The sequence below is a fragment of the Poecilia mexicana genome, unplaced genomic scaffold (assembly GCF_051168715.1).
Source record: "Poecilia mexicana isolate PSO_F unplaced genomic scaffold, ASM5116871v1 scaffold_7, whole genome shotgun sequence".
Taxonomy (NCBI): Eukaryota; Metazoa; Chordata; class Actinopteri; order Cyprinodontiformes; family Poeciliidae; genus Poecilia; species Poecilia mexicana.
In genome coordinates, this window is record NW_028263376.1 from 28501845 (window position 1) to 28518874 (window position 17030).

The 17030-nt window shown below is 40.5% G+C and overlaps 2 protein-coding genes across 3 annotated transcripts; both read left to right on the forward strand.

The window, feature by feature from the left end:
- The first annotated feature begins 1213 nt into the window (after positions 1-1213).
- Positions 1214-12493, forward strand: ppardb (peroxisome proliferator-activated receptor delta b). Its single transcript, XM_015009451.2, has 8 exons — positions 1214-1577; positions 3634-4031; positions 4109-4260; positions 4390-4528; positions 5153-5355; positions 6124-6330; positions 6430-6673; positions 9967-12493. Exons 2-8 carry the CDS (start codon positions 3698-3700, stop codon positions 10212-10214), a joined length of 1527 nt encoding a protein of 508 aa, XP_014864937.1. The 5' UTR covers positions 1214-1577; positions 3634-3697; the 3' UTR covers positions 10215-12493.
- A 114-nt stretch (positions 12494-12607) lies between these two features.
- mkrn4 (makorin, ring finger protein, 4) lies at positions 12608-17020 on the forward strand. 2 transcript variants are annotated; one of them, XM_015009454.2, is made up of 8 exons: positions 12608-12774; positions 14427-14555; positions 14658-14902; positions 14976-15043; positions 15158-15405; positions 15474-15581; positions 16044-16143; positions 16222-17020. In XM_015009454.2, exons 1-8 carry the CDS (start codon positions 12743-12745, stop codon positions 16348-16350), a joined length of 1059 nt encoding a protein of 352 aa, XP_014864940.2. In that variant the 5' UTR covers positions 12608-12742; the 3' UTR covers positions 16351-17020. The 2 variants fall into 2 exon arrangements, with proteins under 2 accessions (XP_014864940.2, XP_087863521.1); XM_088007395.1 differs by having other exon boundaries at positions 15245-15405.
- Positions 17021-17030: the final 10 nt, after the last annotated feature.

Consider the following 17030-nt stretch of genomic DNA (forward strand, 5'->3'; position numbering starts at 1 on the left):
CCAAAACAAATGAGACAAACAAAAGCCTCTCCATAGCGTGACATGAGCATGGTGAACTCAGGGTGATATCCACTGTTAATTATCCAATTCACATACTCATCTGATCAGAACATGTTTTTCCACGTCTTTGTTTTGTCACCTATTTGGCATGTTGCAAACTTTAAACAGCACTTCCCACACTCTTTGTTCCACATACCGTTACAGATTTCTTTTTTTTTTTGAGTACAGGACTTATGATTGTTCGATCAACAGAATTTCCTAAGGTGTGGATCTCTGTAGCTCCCCAAGAGTTACCACGGGCATGTTGGCAGGGTCTCTGTCTGACCTCCTCTTGCCCAGTTTACTCTTCTCCTACACCTGTGACTCAGCAGCTCATCAGGCAACCAGTACAAAGGAACTGGGAGGACTGGTCCTTCACTGCAAGGTGGTGAGTAAGATGTATTAAATCTACTCTCTTGTTCTATGAATTAGCATTCTTTGAATCCTGTCTGCGTTTGCTCTAGCTTCAGAAGATTATTGATTTACCTTCTAAAGAGAGACTCCAAGTATTCATCTCGAGTACGTTTTCCTGTTTGAGCTTCTCTGCCTAGATTTCATCTGCTTGGGTCTGTACACCCATCTCACGCTTTAACAGATACCACGGTGACATTCCTGGTCATCAGGACCCAACTCCCTCAGTGCTGCCTCCGGCCTGGTCGTTTTGACCTCATCATAATCCATCTAGATGACATTTCACTAATTAAAACGCGCTCTCTTCATGGATCTTAGACAGATTGCAGTTAAAAGGATTCTGTTCCTGTAATTATTTTTCTTCATTTTGCAATAAAACTGTTCACATTTATCTCCTTTCTCAGTGTGTTTCTGAAAGTGAGCTTAAAAAAAAAAAAAAAAAACTTAACCCAAACAGAAAAGCCTTTTTTTTTTAGGGGGATGCATTTAACTGATTCTGTATGTCACATATAAAATTAAATTGTAAAGTTATCCATCTGCTTTTCTGGGGTTTTATATGATGCTCGGTAAAATTCAAGCAGAAATCAGTGAAATAAATGGCTTATTGTGTTCCCCATATTTCCTGTCAGATATTTTTTTGTTACGTTTGTCTTGATAGGTTTTTCTTATCTGATTTTATGATCTAATTTATTCCGTGAAGGGATCTGAGTTGTTCAGTTCAGTGTTTGGCTGATTCGGTGTGGTGTGTTTGTGTGCCCTGACATGTGACAGGAGTAGGAGGAGGAGTGAAGCAGGGCAAAGGAAAGCTATGAACGACACACAGCGAGAGAGAGGGGGAAGAAGGGAGGGATTACCACTTAACTTTACTTATTTGCACAGGATATAGTAGTAAACACTTTTTTTCCCTCATGTTTACACTTTATCCTCCCAGCTGCAACACGAAGGCCCTACTCTGTCTTAAGTTTATGTTAGTTAGCTGTCTGACATTAGCTCTTGTTTATTAGCCTTCAAACAACTTGTCAACAGCCGATCGATCCGAGGACCGCACTGCTCTCCCTGCTGGTTTACTTTAAGCTGACTCTCGGAGCGGGAACATCCCCAGAACCAGCGGCGCTACAGTGGGGAAGGTAAGCCAACACGGTAGCCAGAAAATGCTGTCTACCGCAGCGGAATGTGAGCTAACTGCTAACAGCTAGCTAATAGTACTCAGTCAATATCAAGGTTAGGAGCTAACTAGCTGAGATGGCTAATAGAAGCAAACTGAGACTAGTTCTGAGTGTAATGTGGTTTGTTGTTGGACATTTTAAACCTGGTTAGGCGCGTCTATCCTATTTGTCATTATTTCTCAGTCGCCTGTATCCGATTACAGTCGTGGTTGTGACTCAGTGCTCAGTAAGTTAGCAAATACTTCCGAGAACCAGTGTGACAGGTTGTCTGCTCGGATCACCCTCCACAATCCCGGTGTTTAATTTCTGGAAACCTGACAGAAACCACAGTCTGGCCTTTGTATGTCATTGACCCTCAGTGTATCCGCTTTGTCTGTTGACTTCTGATAAACGATGTTTTTCAATCACGGCTCAAAAAGCTACGGACACTGATTGGTTTCATCCGCTAGGGGGCTCGGGGGGTAAAAATACTACCTCCCTCCCCTTAAAGCTCCTCTGTTCCTCCAGCCCATAAGTGCAGCGCAGTGTGTACATAGTGCATGCACCCTTTCCCCTTAAAGCAGCTCAAAGACACACTGTGCACCCTGCCAAGCAGCTGAGGCAAACAATAATACAGATGTTGCCATGCCGCAGCAGAGAGAGCAAGCTTTGAAACAGAGGAGGAAAAGGAGACATGTTCAGGATGCAAGCAGAAACTGGGTGGTTTGCTGATCCTTTGGGATTTATACATCTAAAGTCCGGCTATTACTTCGCAGACATGTTGTCTTATTCCTGTTGCTTAACCTCTCCTGAACCAGAGACGATGTCATTAGTGTCTTTTGTTATAGGAAATTGTGAACCCTGAGAGAATCAGAGAGACGATTATCCAGGCTTGAAGTTTCCACAGCCAGTAATGATTTGAGGAGCCATGTCACCTGCTGGGGCTGGTCCTCTTTCTGAAAACAGAGCAGCTTCCTCATCTGAAAAGATTTATTAAAACACTGATTTCTTTTTCTTTTCTTTTCTGTTTTTTTTTTTTTAGCATCTGCCCACACTTTCAAAAATACCAATATATCCATGTTATCACTGTGCTTGATTGGTCAAAAACTGGAATTTTGTTAAGACTAAGATGAGTCGCTAAAATCCAACAATACAGACAAACAGGGGGCTATTAAATCTGGACTGTCTTCAAACTAAAATCATTGCTACAAAGTAATCACATTCATACCACACTGCATTAGAATATATAATATTTAGGTATTTAAACAAACATATTGGCCTCATTTTATATATATATATTTTTGAGAAACTAAATTTATGTCCCTTTCTGAACTGTGGGTGCGTTCTTTCAGTTGTCTGCAGTAGTAGGTGGGAGAAAGACTCATAGCCAGATATCTGTGGTCACCCCAATTTTTTTTCCTGCCATCTTTTAACCCCGAGAGCTGCATGATGGAAACCTGTAACAGTTCTGAAACCATAGCTTCTGTTTTTTTTTAAACTCTTGGATGTATCACTGAAACTAGCAACGAGGCCCCGACACGGTTTACACTCGCGCTGTCATTTAGTTATTTCAAGCTGCATTTAATATGGTGAAGACTTTGCTTGTGTTTTAAATGTTCTGCAGATCTGGATGTAATCTCACAACATGTCCATCAGCATCTGGAGTTCTTAAAAAAACAAACAGTAGCGATAAAGAGACAGCCCTAAATACATAACGAGGGATTACAAGATCACTCAAAGCGTTTTTCAGATAGCTTACCAAGATAATGTGAGTCTAAAATTGCTTACAGTGCTTTTACCTGCATATTTATACACAAAACAGAAATTAAGAGCACTGTTTTGGGTCTGCTGCATGTTTTGACATGCTTAAAATCAGACTGTTAACCCCTCACATCCTGGACATTACATCGACAGCTAGTTGATACGCAGGCATGTGGAGCCGCTTAAATGTTGGCAGCTGTACATTCTTGCTCTGCATATAGTCCACATGAAACATACATGCGGCTATTTTTATACTGAAAAATAACTTTGTTTTTAGAACGTCAAGCTGTGATGGCTACGTGACATGAGATGAGCCGCTGAGTTCAGCTTCGACAGGAACCATGGACGGGTTTCAGCAAACGGACCCAGAGCAGCACAGCAGGGTGAATGGCTACTGCGAGGCCAAGTCTCCTCAGGACAAGGCGGACGTCAGGTGGACGCCTCCGGAGGAGGAGTCGGCAGGCTCGGACAGCTGCGGGGCCGCCGGCGCGTCGGAGACGACGGATCTCAGAGATGTGAAGACCAGGGAGAGTGAAGACGAGGAGGACAAGGAGGAGAAGGGGGAGGCGCTTCCTTCCCGGGGCACGAAAGGGGAACAGAGGAAGAAACAGAAGGACGGTGAAAATCAGGACAGCAGCCACAGCAAAGACAACGGTGCATCATCAAGCTACACAGGTGAAAACACGGAAAGGAGGCGGCGAAAAGGACACAATTCACGAGGTGTAACATTTCTGCTCTTTTAAAATCGGCAGATCTCTCCCAAACGTCTTCGCCGTCGCTGTCGGAGCAGCTTCGTCTTGGCAGAGAAGACAACGCGGCTTCTGGGATCAGCGTGGAGTGCAAGGTCTGTGGGGACAAGGCGTCTGGTTTCCATTACGGAGTACACGCCTGCGAAGGCTGCAAGGTAACAGTTTAGCCGTCACAACAGGAGACATTGCGGGCTTACAAATATCGGCAACAATGTTTTCTTTGTGTGTGTGTGTGTGCACAGAAAGTTGTAGTTGTTAAGCCGGTTGCATTGTCTCCGATTCAGGGCTTTTTCCGGCGGACCGTGCGGATGAAACTGGAATACGAGCGCTGTGAGCGTTCTTGCAAGATTCAGAAGAAGAATCGCAACAAGTGCCAATATTGTCGCTTCCAGAAGTGCCTGTCTTTGGGAATGTCCCATGATGGTGAGAGGGGAAGAGCTCTCGCATTCAAGGCTAAACAACAATTTTATTCATCGAAGATATAGAACATTTAAAGTTGCAGTGTGTCACTTTTACAAGAACATGTTTTTTTTTTTTGTTTTTTTTTTTTTATACATATTTGTTAAAACTCTCACCACGTCGTGACAGTTTAATATGAGACAAATGATTTGTGAAAAGATCGATCTCCTCCCTGAGCTGCTATTGCTGTTTGAAGAAATGCATCAAAAATAACCAATCAAGCCAGAGTTGGCGCTGTCAGTCAAACTTGTGTACATGCTGCTAAATGTACTTGCTAACTAGCCTTAGCATTCGTGTCAGGCTAAGTTGTGGTGAATCAGCTAAGAGAGTGATTGAAGGCGCCAAGACCCAATTCCTGGCTCTGATTGGTTATTGTGGACTCTGGAAGAAGGCAGATTAACTTGATTTTTCTCTCAAATTAGCTGTCATACTATACTGTCACATCATAATGATAATTTTTTTTTAATGTAAAAACCATATATGTTTTATAAAAGTTACATACTGCAGCTTTAACATGGCATTTTGTCAAATGAAACCCGACTTTAACTGATTTGTAATTGTGATATCCATGCGTGCGCGTTTCCCCAGCGATCCGATACGGACGCATGCCTGAGGCGGAGAGGAAGAAGCTGGTGGCGGGTTTGCTCGCAGAGGAGCTGAACCTCAGCAAACCGGGCGGCTCCGACCTGAAGACGTTGGCCAAACAAGTGAACACAGCCTACCTGAAGAACCTCAGTATGACCAAGAAGAGGGCCCGCAACATCTTGACGGGCAAAACCAGCAGCACTGCAGTACGTTTTGGTTTTAGCCGGAAAAACGCATTAAATTCAGCCGCAGCTGAAACTTTCGTCAGACTTTGTCTGTCCTCGGCACTGAGAGTTGAAACTGTTGCTTCTGAAGTTGATTTTACTCAAATTAAAAGGATGGTGCACATTTCTGCCATTGGCTGACATGTAAATTGTTTAAATGAGGTCAGCATTATTTACTTTTCGTGTCAACATTTGCTATAAAAACCCTAACATTTGAGGTTATCCAAATACTTTATAGGCCTCATAGTTGCCATAAATGGTTTCTACAAAGCCTGGAAAAGCATGGAATTCGATCTAAGTGTTTTCCAGCCTTGAATGAGTTTGTAGAAAGAAAATATTTGTAATTCCAGGTTTTGTTCTGTCCATTCATTCGTACAAATTTAAGTTAGGTGTGAAATTTGGCTTGGAAAATGTGGGAATCCTGAGACCAAGGAGACGCTGGAAGAGCTGGCATGAGTGGCTGGGCAGAGGGAAGTCTCTGTTTCTCCGCCTAGGCTGCTGCCCCTGCCACCTGACCCCAGATAATGGATGGAAGGATTGAGAAAAATTCATATTCTTTTTTTTAGTTATAAATGTCAGTGCACAGAGGTGCATGCATAATACAAAATGCTCAAATGAAACATGGTCCATGGTGTTGGGTAGGTTTCATTTGAAAAAGAAAAGACTCAGAGAGTGATTCTTGAATTTATCGTACTCTCTAAGCTGGTATTTGTTAGAGGTGGTTTCTGACGTCGTTTTCGTCCACGGCAGCCATTTGTGATCTACGACGTGGACACGCTCTGGAAAGCAGAAAGCGGGTTGGTGTGGAGCCAGCTGGTTCCCGGCGCACCGCTGACCAAGGAGATCGGAGTTCACGTGTTCTACCGCTGTCAGTGCACCACGGTGGAGACTGTGCGAGAGCTCACCGAGTTTGCCAAGTGCATTCCAGGGTTTGTGGACCTCTTCCTCAACGACCAGGTGAGTCGCCGTCTCCTCGCCTCATGGCGGAACGACGGGCAGGCTTGTTTTCGGACGTGCAGAAGGCACAAATGGACACCCGTGCGTTGCTCTCTGCAGGTGACGCTGCTCAAATACGGCGTTCACGAGGCTATTTTCGCCATGCTGCCGTCGCTCATGAACAAGGATGGGCTTTTGGTGGCCAACGGGAAAGGCTTTGTGACGAGGGAGTTTCTGCGCAGCTTACGGAAGCCCTTCAGTGAGATCATGGAGCCAAAGTTTGAGTTTGCTGTCAAGTTCAATGCTCTGGAGTTGGATGACAGCGACCTGGCCCTGTTTGTTGCTGCCATTATTCTCTGCGGAGGTGAGATGGAGAGTTTGTGGGTGAAGTGTAAATAACTGATGTGTGGTGCAGGTAGTGTTTTCTTATTTTCTTTTTCTTTTTCTTTTTTTTTAAACACCTTAATTTTCAAAGAAAAAATTAACACATATTTCCACCCATGTCTGCCTTTGGTCTGACTTTAAAGAGTCTGACCAACCACAGTCAATAATTTTGGTTCTCTTTTTGGTGCTTGTCAAAACCAAACATCCAGTTTATTTCATTAATGGTTTGTGCTTCATACCAACACAAAGTAGAGTAGGATTTCTCCTGGAGAGAAGCATTGTGCTCCCATCTGCCAATCTAGGCTTACAGCCACATCTGGTAGGGTTGCAGTTCTGTCACATTCATCTCATTAATTTAACCGTGCTTCCTTAGGTGTCCAGTGCGCCAGATTTTGTTTTATTACCGACCTCTGCAGGTTATTTCCTGACCCATCTCCTGCATTCCTTAGTTTTCATGATGGTATTTGTTCTCTAACAAACCTCAGCTCAGAGCAGCTGAGTTCCTACCGAGGTTACGCAACACCCAGGAGAACTCTGCTTACTAATTAACACACTTCTGAAAGAAAGGGTTTGGATTTTATTTATGTGCATCGAAGTAAAGGGGCTGAATACATTTGCATTACAGAATATTCAGATTTTTTTATTTATAAAAAAAGTTAAAGCCGTGTTGTTTTTTTTCTTTCTTTTTTTCTTCTACAGTTAGACCCTACTTTGTGTTGCCGCAGCACAAAAAAAAAAAAAAAACGCAAGCAAGACAATAAAACTGAGATTGTTTTTGTGGGAAAATGTGGAAAAGTTCAAGGCATGTAAATACTTCTACAAGGCCGTGTTCTTGGTGTCTGGTTGCGGGCTGGCTGGTGTAAGCCTGACGATGAATGCTAACAACATTGTTTCTTCGCACTTCAAACGCCCCCGAAGTCCACTCAAATATGCATTTGCTTGGATAAAAAGCTTGTTGTAACATTTAAAATGTTTAAAATTCTTCTAAAATGTCCTCTTCAATCCCAGCCAGTATTAGCATCTCTTTCAAGAGTTTGAGTGGGCCCCAACATTGTTTTTGATTAAAACACCAGTTCTTACTACAGTACAAAGGTTCTCGGCCAGGATGTTGGCATTTGTACAAGTTTTAAACAGTCCTGAAATCTTGACTTTGCCCCACTTCGCTGTGGTCCCTCCTCTGTCTCCCTTTGGTGGCAAGCCGTCAACGTTGTTGAGTAAGGCAGCTGTTTTTTATAAAGTCAACAAAGAGCCTCAGTGTGTGTTTTTTAATTGTGACATCCACGCTGAATGACCTAAACCACTTCCACGCTTCCTCTCAGAAACGTTGGCATCGTTTCTCTGTGTCTGGTCTGGACAGATTTGCCCATCGGATCTCTCGATTCCTGTAGGAATAAATGCAACAACAGTTCAGATTTTGACGTTTCTGCCGCTGTATAAAAATGAAGCGTCTTGGAAAGGAGTTTCTGGCACGAGTGTGAAAAGAAATAAAAAAAATCTAAAATGGCTGACACAGCATTTGACTAGATCAACACAATTTCTGCATCCTGAATCCACCCTATTTCTGGTAAAAAAAACAAAAAACAAAAAAAAACATACGAAAGCAGTTATGTTCCGTCAGCCAGGATGTATAAAATACGTCTGTACAGGAAGACAAAACTGTTGAAACCCTCATGATGTTAACATTGCAGCTCGACTTTGTGCTGATATGGCATACGTAAATATTAGTAAATGATGGTCCAGGATCACTTTTCTACGCCAGATTGCCATGGATTTTTCAGACTATTCTTTCAGCTATGCTACTCTAGATAATTTTAATACATCTGGACATTCAGAAATGCAGTAATATATGTTGCACAAGCAGGTGGCGATGCTGTCTTCAAAATTCAAACGAAGACGGTTCAAGCATGACTAAAGCGGTGTAAGGTTAAAGATTTGAGGCTTATGTTTTCTCTGATACGGATACGCCTTCCACTCATTTTCTTCTTCAGATCATTTCAGTCTTAAAAGGAACAGAATGAGGGCAATACGAGACGGGGCGGGAGGGTATAATAATTTTTAACATGCAATATGATGTCAGTATATAATTTATAATGAGGTTATATTATTAAATTTATTTTGCTTTAAAAGATACCTTCTCTAATATAATTTTCTTATTATAAACAGATTTCTTGGTCGAATGAGAAGTTTATTAATAATACTCAACAAAGATATTAATTTGATAAGTGTGTGTATACTACAACCTTCAATCAAACTAACTCATAAAAATGTGAATTGAACTTGACAATTAATTTATGAAGACAAAGTTGATGTCTGCGAGTGACATTGAAACGTTAAACAGTGTTGATTTGCTATCTTCAGATGTCTGTAGATAAATACTAAGAATCCAGATAAATACTAAAAAAATTGATGCTGGAAAATTGTTTGAATGGCAGAAGTCTGCTAATGCCGAGTAAGAGCAGAAGGTTTTCTTGTATTGTATTATATTGACATGATTTTATATTTGATTTGCCACATACAGGCTCGATTCAGATATTTTACAGATTGATGACTCATTCAGAAAGCAAATAAAAGGGCAATTTCACTACCTGGTTGGTCTTAAAATAACTGAAGTTCAACTGTTTCTCTGGAATTTCTCTAAACAGTTTTTATTTACTGAGTTCACAAACATTGCTAAACATAACCTGTATTTACTTTAGGATCTTCCATTTCTAATTTTTTTTCCAAGTCCAGTATTTTGTAACAGAGAGCTGCTGCACGTTAGTCCAGATGTGATAAAAACAGTGAAACAGTCCTATATTGCAGTTCGGAGTAATTTTGTTGCTTCATTACTTGAAGAACCATAAGACACTTTTCAGCCATGTTCAAAGTTAGTTGTTTGTTCTTAAATGTTCAGAAAATATTCTAAAAATTGGAGTCTGGAAAATTGACTCATGCTTGGTTTGCTAAGACTTCATGATCCGTACCAGCTGTGCCCGCATAAACTGAATCCTGAACTAAAAGCTGCTCAGATGGGAGTCTAAATTGATTTCTTTCACACCGACAGAAATATCTACAAAAATTAAAGAATCTCATGGTGTGACTTGCACCAAAATTCATGCAGGATTGAGCATTTTGTAGCTTGTGCAGCCAAACAGAAGCAGATGCACGTGAGTCAAAACGTTCAACTTCTGCTCTCCGAATTAGGTTTTAATGTCACGTAATCTCTGCTTTATCTGTATCACGGTGATAGTCTTGGGTTGTTGATTACTGTAAAATATCTTCCTGTTCCCCTAGATCGTCCCGGGCTGATGAACGTGAAGCAGGTGGAGCAAAGTCAGGACAGCATCCTCCAGGCCCTGGACCTCCACCTCCAAGCCAACCACTCTGACTCTCTCTACCTCTTCCCCAAGCTGCTTCAGAAGATGGCCGACCTTCGCCAGTTGGTCACGGAGAACGCTCAGCTCGTCCAAAAGATCAAAAAGACTGAGTCGGAGACCTCGCTCCACCCTCTACTACAGGAGATCTACAAAGACATGTATTAGAGAAATCTCCAGCACAGACTGATTTTTGAAGCAATACTGTTACAAACAGAATCGTTCGGTTATATAATAACACACTGCATTCAGTGAAAGCACTGTTTTCCATACGTTGGCATGGATTTGAACTCACAGATGAAGCAGATTCACTTTGCTAGGGCTATCACAATCAGGAAAGATCCCACAGTGTCAGCGTTGCTCTCACCGCACGATGAGCATCTGGAATCATTTGTTGCAAAACGCCTTAGTTTCCCACAACGGCCACCTAACAGGAAAAGTGATATGTTTTCTTATAGAGGCTGCTCCTGTTTCATCCTCATAGCAAAGCTGACCCCAGAGCAGTGTTTAGACAACGCGAGAGAGAGTGAGAGAGAACTTCTCCTCGCTCGTCCGTGCTTTGCGTTCCGCTGCAAAGGGAAAACATTTCATGTTCCTACGCCAGTGGTACAGTTGAAATGGAAGAGGGAGATCAGGGTTCTTTTTTTTTTCTTTTTAGAAAGAGTGATTGTAATTATTTTCAGAATTGTATTACAACCGAAGATGCACAAATTGGTATTTGTTTACAACATCATCACCATCATCATCATCGTCGTCGTCATTAACCCTCCCACCTTGCCATTTGGTTTGAAGAACACAAACTGGGGCTGGCTCCAGCAGTGTAGAGCTCTCTTAGTGTCTGTGCAATATCATTTCTGTTTGTCAATAAATGTGAAATCCAACTCATTTAGGTTTTGTCTTAAAAGCCGTTGACCCAAGTGAAAATAGTTCAACTTACCTGACACTATAAACATGTGACTTGCAAAAGTACGAGGGACAGCAAGCTTTCTTTCATTCGTGCGGGAACCTGAACTTGCCATTCTCCGGTTTTGTTGGTGCATTTCTCTGTGATTATGTTACAAATTATTTGTGTTTGTTGACGATACTGTTAGAGCAAATTATGAGTTATGCCATTTCATGGATTTAAGTATATTTGTTTATCCATGCCTACCTGTTTAGATTAGGTTTTACCAAATATATCATAATGCAAACCAACAAGCTTTTCTTGAACATGAACGTGTTGAATTCCATGGTGCAGGAGGACTTTATAGGAAACCAGCATACAGAACCATTATATTGTGACTGGCAGATTCTATCATAATTGAAAGTCTAACTCGGCTTCTGAACTTTTGTATTCAAGATATATACAACCCAAACGTACTGTTCACTTTTGTGTCTGATTTATGTTGCAGCTTGACAGTTTTGACTTTCTCCTGCCAGTTCTGATTTACGCAATTCACCTTTCAGTAGTCTCTTGTGCTTTTGTCTTTATCCCCATCTACCTCCAAATGTATGAATATTTCACTGTCTTATCGAATCTTTGACATTTATTTTTGCCTTAATCCCTATTATTAATGCACCTTGCAAAATTGTGTATCATTGGCTCACGTCAAGTGTGCTATGCAAAGCAAAGGATGTTGGCTGGGTCGGTGCATGTCATGGTAACTGGATTTTCTCACCAGAAAACGGTAATGGGAAGGGGGGGGGAAAAAATGAGGAGTTATTTGATTTTTGTTTTAAAATGCAAATTATTCAGTACAACCAATTTTTGCTATCGTTGTGGTCAAAAAAAGATGTACGTTTTTGTTATATTTAAGATAGCGAAATTTTTTTTTTAAATGCTCATTTTCCTCACCTTCCGCATCTTAACATGTGCGAGAAATATGCGTCACTGCGTGACGTCATTACCTATAGGGATGAATGTGGCTCAAACAGTTAGTTGTTTTTTAAACACGTATTCTCATCCAAACCCTTCAAAATTTTATACATAGTTTCTTTTCATATATTCGTGTCCATTCCTGTTTGCTTGTGGTGATAAGCTATGTGGAACAATACCTGTAAGTTGTAAGATACAGCACCTCCGAAAATCACTGCAGCAGTCACACATTTAGGTGCCTGTTTTGGGAATTTTAAAAGTTTCTTTTTTGTTGTTTTTTGACCACAAAAATAAAAAAACAGGCACATTTTAAAATAAAAATATAATATATATTTGCTCTTTTTTTGGAGTTGTCTTTTGATTACTGGTTTCTAATAAGAAAATCCATTTACCGCAGACATCTGATAAAGCAAGAAATTACACCAAAAAGTGTAAACAAAAAAAAGCTACCTCTGTAAATGGTGGGTTGAATAATTTGTTTGCAGAAGCATGTAGTAGAACTTGAAATATTTTCCTATTGTAACATGTATAACCTATATTCACTTTTTAGTTTAGTGATTTCTCACATATAAAATAGAAATGAAAACACTGATTTTTCTCTCGTTTTTAACGGTGCATGTGCTTTATGCCGTTAGGAACTGTTATGACTGACACATGCATTGGCCAATGAAGTGTTGCGCACATTACGTAGAACCGCCCAGTTCAAGTTCCCATTGGTCGGTTGCCATGGTAATTAGTGGGGAAAAACAGCTGTTAGCTATTTAGAGAGGAAAGAAGGAGGGTGTCTCGGTTGGCGGCTTGCTCAAAAAAAAAAAAGGAGGCAGAAAAACGCGTTGACAGGATGGACTCGGTTCGTAGTGGAAACATTTGTAGGTAAGCAGATGAAATCACACAATGGACAAAAAAAATAAGAAGGGCTAATTTGCACTTTAGAAGTGGCTGTATTTTCACACTGTCAGTACTACGGTAAGCTAGCCATACTTGGACAACTTTTACCTCACATTCAGTTCAAAACTGAGTGACAATAAAAGCTGTTTGAGTTGTTAAACTGCGCATGTTTCTTGCTACCTTGTCCTTACGTTGAGACAATGTATATATATATTTATCAAACCGTTATAATTTTTTATCTTTGCTGGCCGTTATTGTTTCCATGACACCGATATTCTGTCCGTGCAAGCGTCGAATGTTTAGGTTTAAAATGAGATCAAATACTTAATTGGGTTAATTAATCAAATTTTTGTGGGTACGTTGGTTTAAAACTGTGCGCTAATTAAAACATAATCCTCAACGACGACTTTCTGGAACGAAAATGAATATCAAAACGCTACATGGCTGCTGATGGGGAGCAGGTTTTAGTATTTAAAAGTATTTTTAGGACTACGTTTTCCTTTTTGATGGAGTCATGACTGGGTACATCAGGAGGGACGGCTCATATTAAATGTTTTGGAGATGGAGGCCAGACTGAGAGTTTGGGTAAGCTTTTTTCTGACTATATCTGAAGGTTTTGGTCTCCGGACAGAAGGCTCAGAGGAAGCCCAAAAAGGAGATTTATTGACGTTTTGAAAGAGACCATTAAGTTGGTTGATGTGAGGATGCAGAGGATGGGACTAAATATAGACTCGTGATTCACTGTGGCGACCCCTGAAGGGTAAAACTGAAAGATTCACATTCACTGAAAAGTGATTTTGACTTCAAATTTACATGATGGCCACAAATGCTTGTTTAGTCTAATTTAGTGGACACTTAAATTTCATAAAATGTTCTCCAGTATTTTTATTTATTTATTTTTTTTTTGTAGATTCTATTGGAAGCAAATATCATGAGTATATTTTTGGTTTAACCAGAAGAACAACAATCTGTTCCTGGCTTTAAAATCATTCTGATTGGCTCAGATTTCCTCTTGTCATTCAAATAAACATGTTGCTCTGTCAATGATCCTGTCATCCGAGCAGGAAGCGGAATGACATCTACACCAGTTACTGTAAATTGAGATGCACAACACACCTTTCAGTTTCTGGAGCCCGTTTGTAGATGTTCTACACATTGAGTTTTTGTACTTGACCTGGGTAATGTCACAGAGGTGACCACAGGCATAGTGTGATAAATTAACTGCATATATGGTAAAAAGATAAAATGCATAGTAAGAAATTAATCTATAAAACTGAGGAGATTTCAAGGAAAAACATCTGCACATCATGAATCAATGAATGGGACGCAAGGGACATTGAATCCAAACCTCTTTTGTGTCTTGCTGCAGTAGTTTATGTAGCCGGTAGGTGAAAATAGAAAAAGCCGTTTCTGTTTACTTTGGGACTAGGAAATGAATCAGTTCTGATAAACCATCATATTTGGACATTGCTGCGGCAACTTTATTATTTTTTTTTATGTAGCTAACTCATGCATTTATAACTTGTGGTCATAAATGCATGAGTTTATAAATTGATCACACATTTGCATTACATCTTAGTTCCTCCAACTGTAAATTGCTGCTACATTAATAATTATTTTTTTGTTTTTTTGCACAGGCGCTTCATAAATGGCTCTTGCAGATTTGGCCGACGATGCAAGTACAGACATGAGTTCACCCCTATACCTGCATCCCAAATTTGTCGGTACTTTCAGAAAGGTGGCTGCTGGTATGGTGAACGGTGCAGGTAACCCCCAGCCGACGTACTCGCACACAAGTTGGAATTTGTACGTTTTTATTTTGTCTGAACTTTTAAAGGACTATGAAGCTCATTTATTCCCGCCACTAGGTTCTTTCATGTCCTTCTGCCTCAAGTTGGACCAGTGTTTCCAGGTAGAAGGGGTTCAGTGCCTGTAGCCTCCCCCTCCGGTATGCCCCACTACTCTGAAAGAAGAGGGTCAGAACCAACTCTTTGGCGCGTTAATCTCTCATCCAGGCAGAGATGCAGTGGATCACAGTCGGCAATTTATCCCTTCAATCTTCAGCAAGAAACTGGGCATCTGCCAGAATATGTTTTGGAGGAGCTGTCACAAGGTACAGGAGGTTTATACAAGTAACTGAGTCATTAGTTAACATTTTAATACTGTTCCCTAATTTCTTTTGGCAGAAAATTATTTGGAGTCGGCCCCAAGTTCAGATATTGCTCAAGCAAGTGCATGGGAGGGAAGATATGAGGTTGGTATTGGATTTCATGGCTTAATTGTAGATGGGGATCCTTCTCTATACCACGAATCTAAAAAAAAAAAAACGGCTCAATTGGTGGTGACTATTTTCTGTTTGTGCATTTAGAGAAGAGCCTCTAAATCTGAGATGTATGAAGATGGAGCTTCAGCAGCTTACAATGAAAAAAGTGAAGAAACTTTGGCTTTCCTGCAGAGCAAAAATGTGGTCTGTGGGATCTGTATGGACAAAGTCTATGAAAAGGAGAATCAGAGAGACCGGGTCTTTGGGATTTTGCCAAACTGCAATCATCCCTTCTGTTTAGACTGCATCGCGACCTGGAGGAAAACAAAAGACATCGGACTTGACGTCGTAAGGTACGTCTTTGCTATGACGGCACATTAAAGTTTCCTTCACAAGTGTTTTGACCTCTATGTATTTGCAGGGCTTGTCCTCAGTGTCGAGTCAGGTCTGCTTTTTATGTGCCAAATAAATACTGGGTGGAAGGTCAAGAGAAGGAAAATGTAATTAGTGCTTTCAAGAAAAAATTTGGGTAAGATGCTGTTTTGATTGCACTCAAAGTAATTCACCAGTTTACACAACTGTAATGCAACTTTTTGATCAGCTTTAAGCGTCTGCAATGTATTTAAGTTTATAGTTGTCTCAGTTGCTGCCTATAAACCCTTATAAAGAGCCTGTTGCACCTTATTTTCTTTTTACCTTCTTGATGGTATTTCTCCAGACGGATTTAAGAATGGATACTAGGTACCATAGCTGTATTTTAAATGTTTGAAAATGGGACATTTATTGGACATACTAGTAGTATGTCTAATACTTTAATGGTCTTAAATACAGATGCATTTGGAAACACAAAGTACCTGTGTATTATACCTGGCCTTCGTTTGTAGTGAGTTGAAAGTGCAGATGGTAAAAGCTGAGCTTTATTTATTTTTTTTAGTCAATGGAAACGGTAACTGATCAGTCTAATAGATTAATGTGTTGTATTTCTTTCCAGTAAGAAGAGATGCTGCTTCTACGACAGATATGGATGCTGTCCCTTCAAAAAGGAGTGTCTCTATCGGCATGTGGCAGATTCTAACAGTCCAGTGTTTTCAGTAAGAGCGCAGTGCTTTAATATGCTTTAGGTACTTTCCAAGGTGGTGTATTTATGTTCCTTCTTTGCCTCCTCACAGTACCTCTCGGAGGAAGAGGATGACGGTTTTACTGATCTGCTTGGTTTTTTCATAAGCATGAGCCTTCTTGGTGGTGAAGAAGCAGATGAAGAACTTCTCTTTTGCCTAACTGAAGATTACGGGTTTTAAGCATTATGTTTTTCTTGGTAGTCTAAAATACAGAGTCAATCCACCTTTGACCACCGTCTCTGTTGTAGTTTGTACTAAGCCAGCTTTGGAGTAGCCATCTGTCAGAATTGGGTATGAGGGCTGTGAATCTGTGACTGTTGACTTGATCACAGAAGCCAAGTTATTTAGGATTTTGAAACAAAAGCGGGGGGGGAGGGAAATGTCAGCAATAATTGTCCTGGTGTTTTCACATGTAGAGTCTGATGTAGGTCTAAGGAAAATTGAAAGCATCTTAAGTTTTTTCCCTTGATCTTGTTGACATTGGTTTGTTTGAGGATTTTTTTATTTCTTTTTTTTGTTTACCCTCTCAAAGCTATGATTAATGTGATTGTTCAGCCCTCCCCCCTTCCCTAACCTCAGCCTTTCTTCCTTAACCTCTCCCCATATTTGATTGCTCAATTTAAATTTGTTCCACTCACTGAAGGCAATCTTGATCTTTTAAAACATTGTGTGGTTGGTTTTAATTGTCAAAGTAAAAAATGTGCCAATATACATCTTCAATTGTGGGGCCAACCTCAAGACTTAATTGTCGTTTCCTAGTTTTTGGCAAGAATATAACATGTTTGGCTTTTATTACTTTTAAAAAGAATGTACACTAAAAATAAAAAATTATCACCTGTCTCACTGAAAATGCCTTGTGC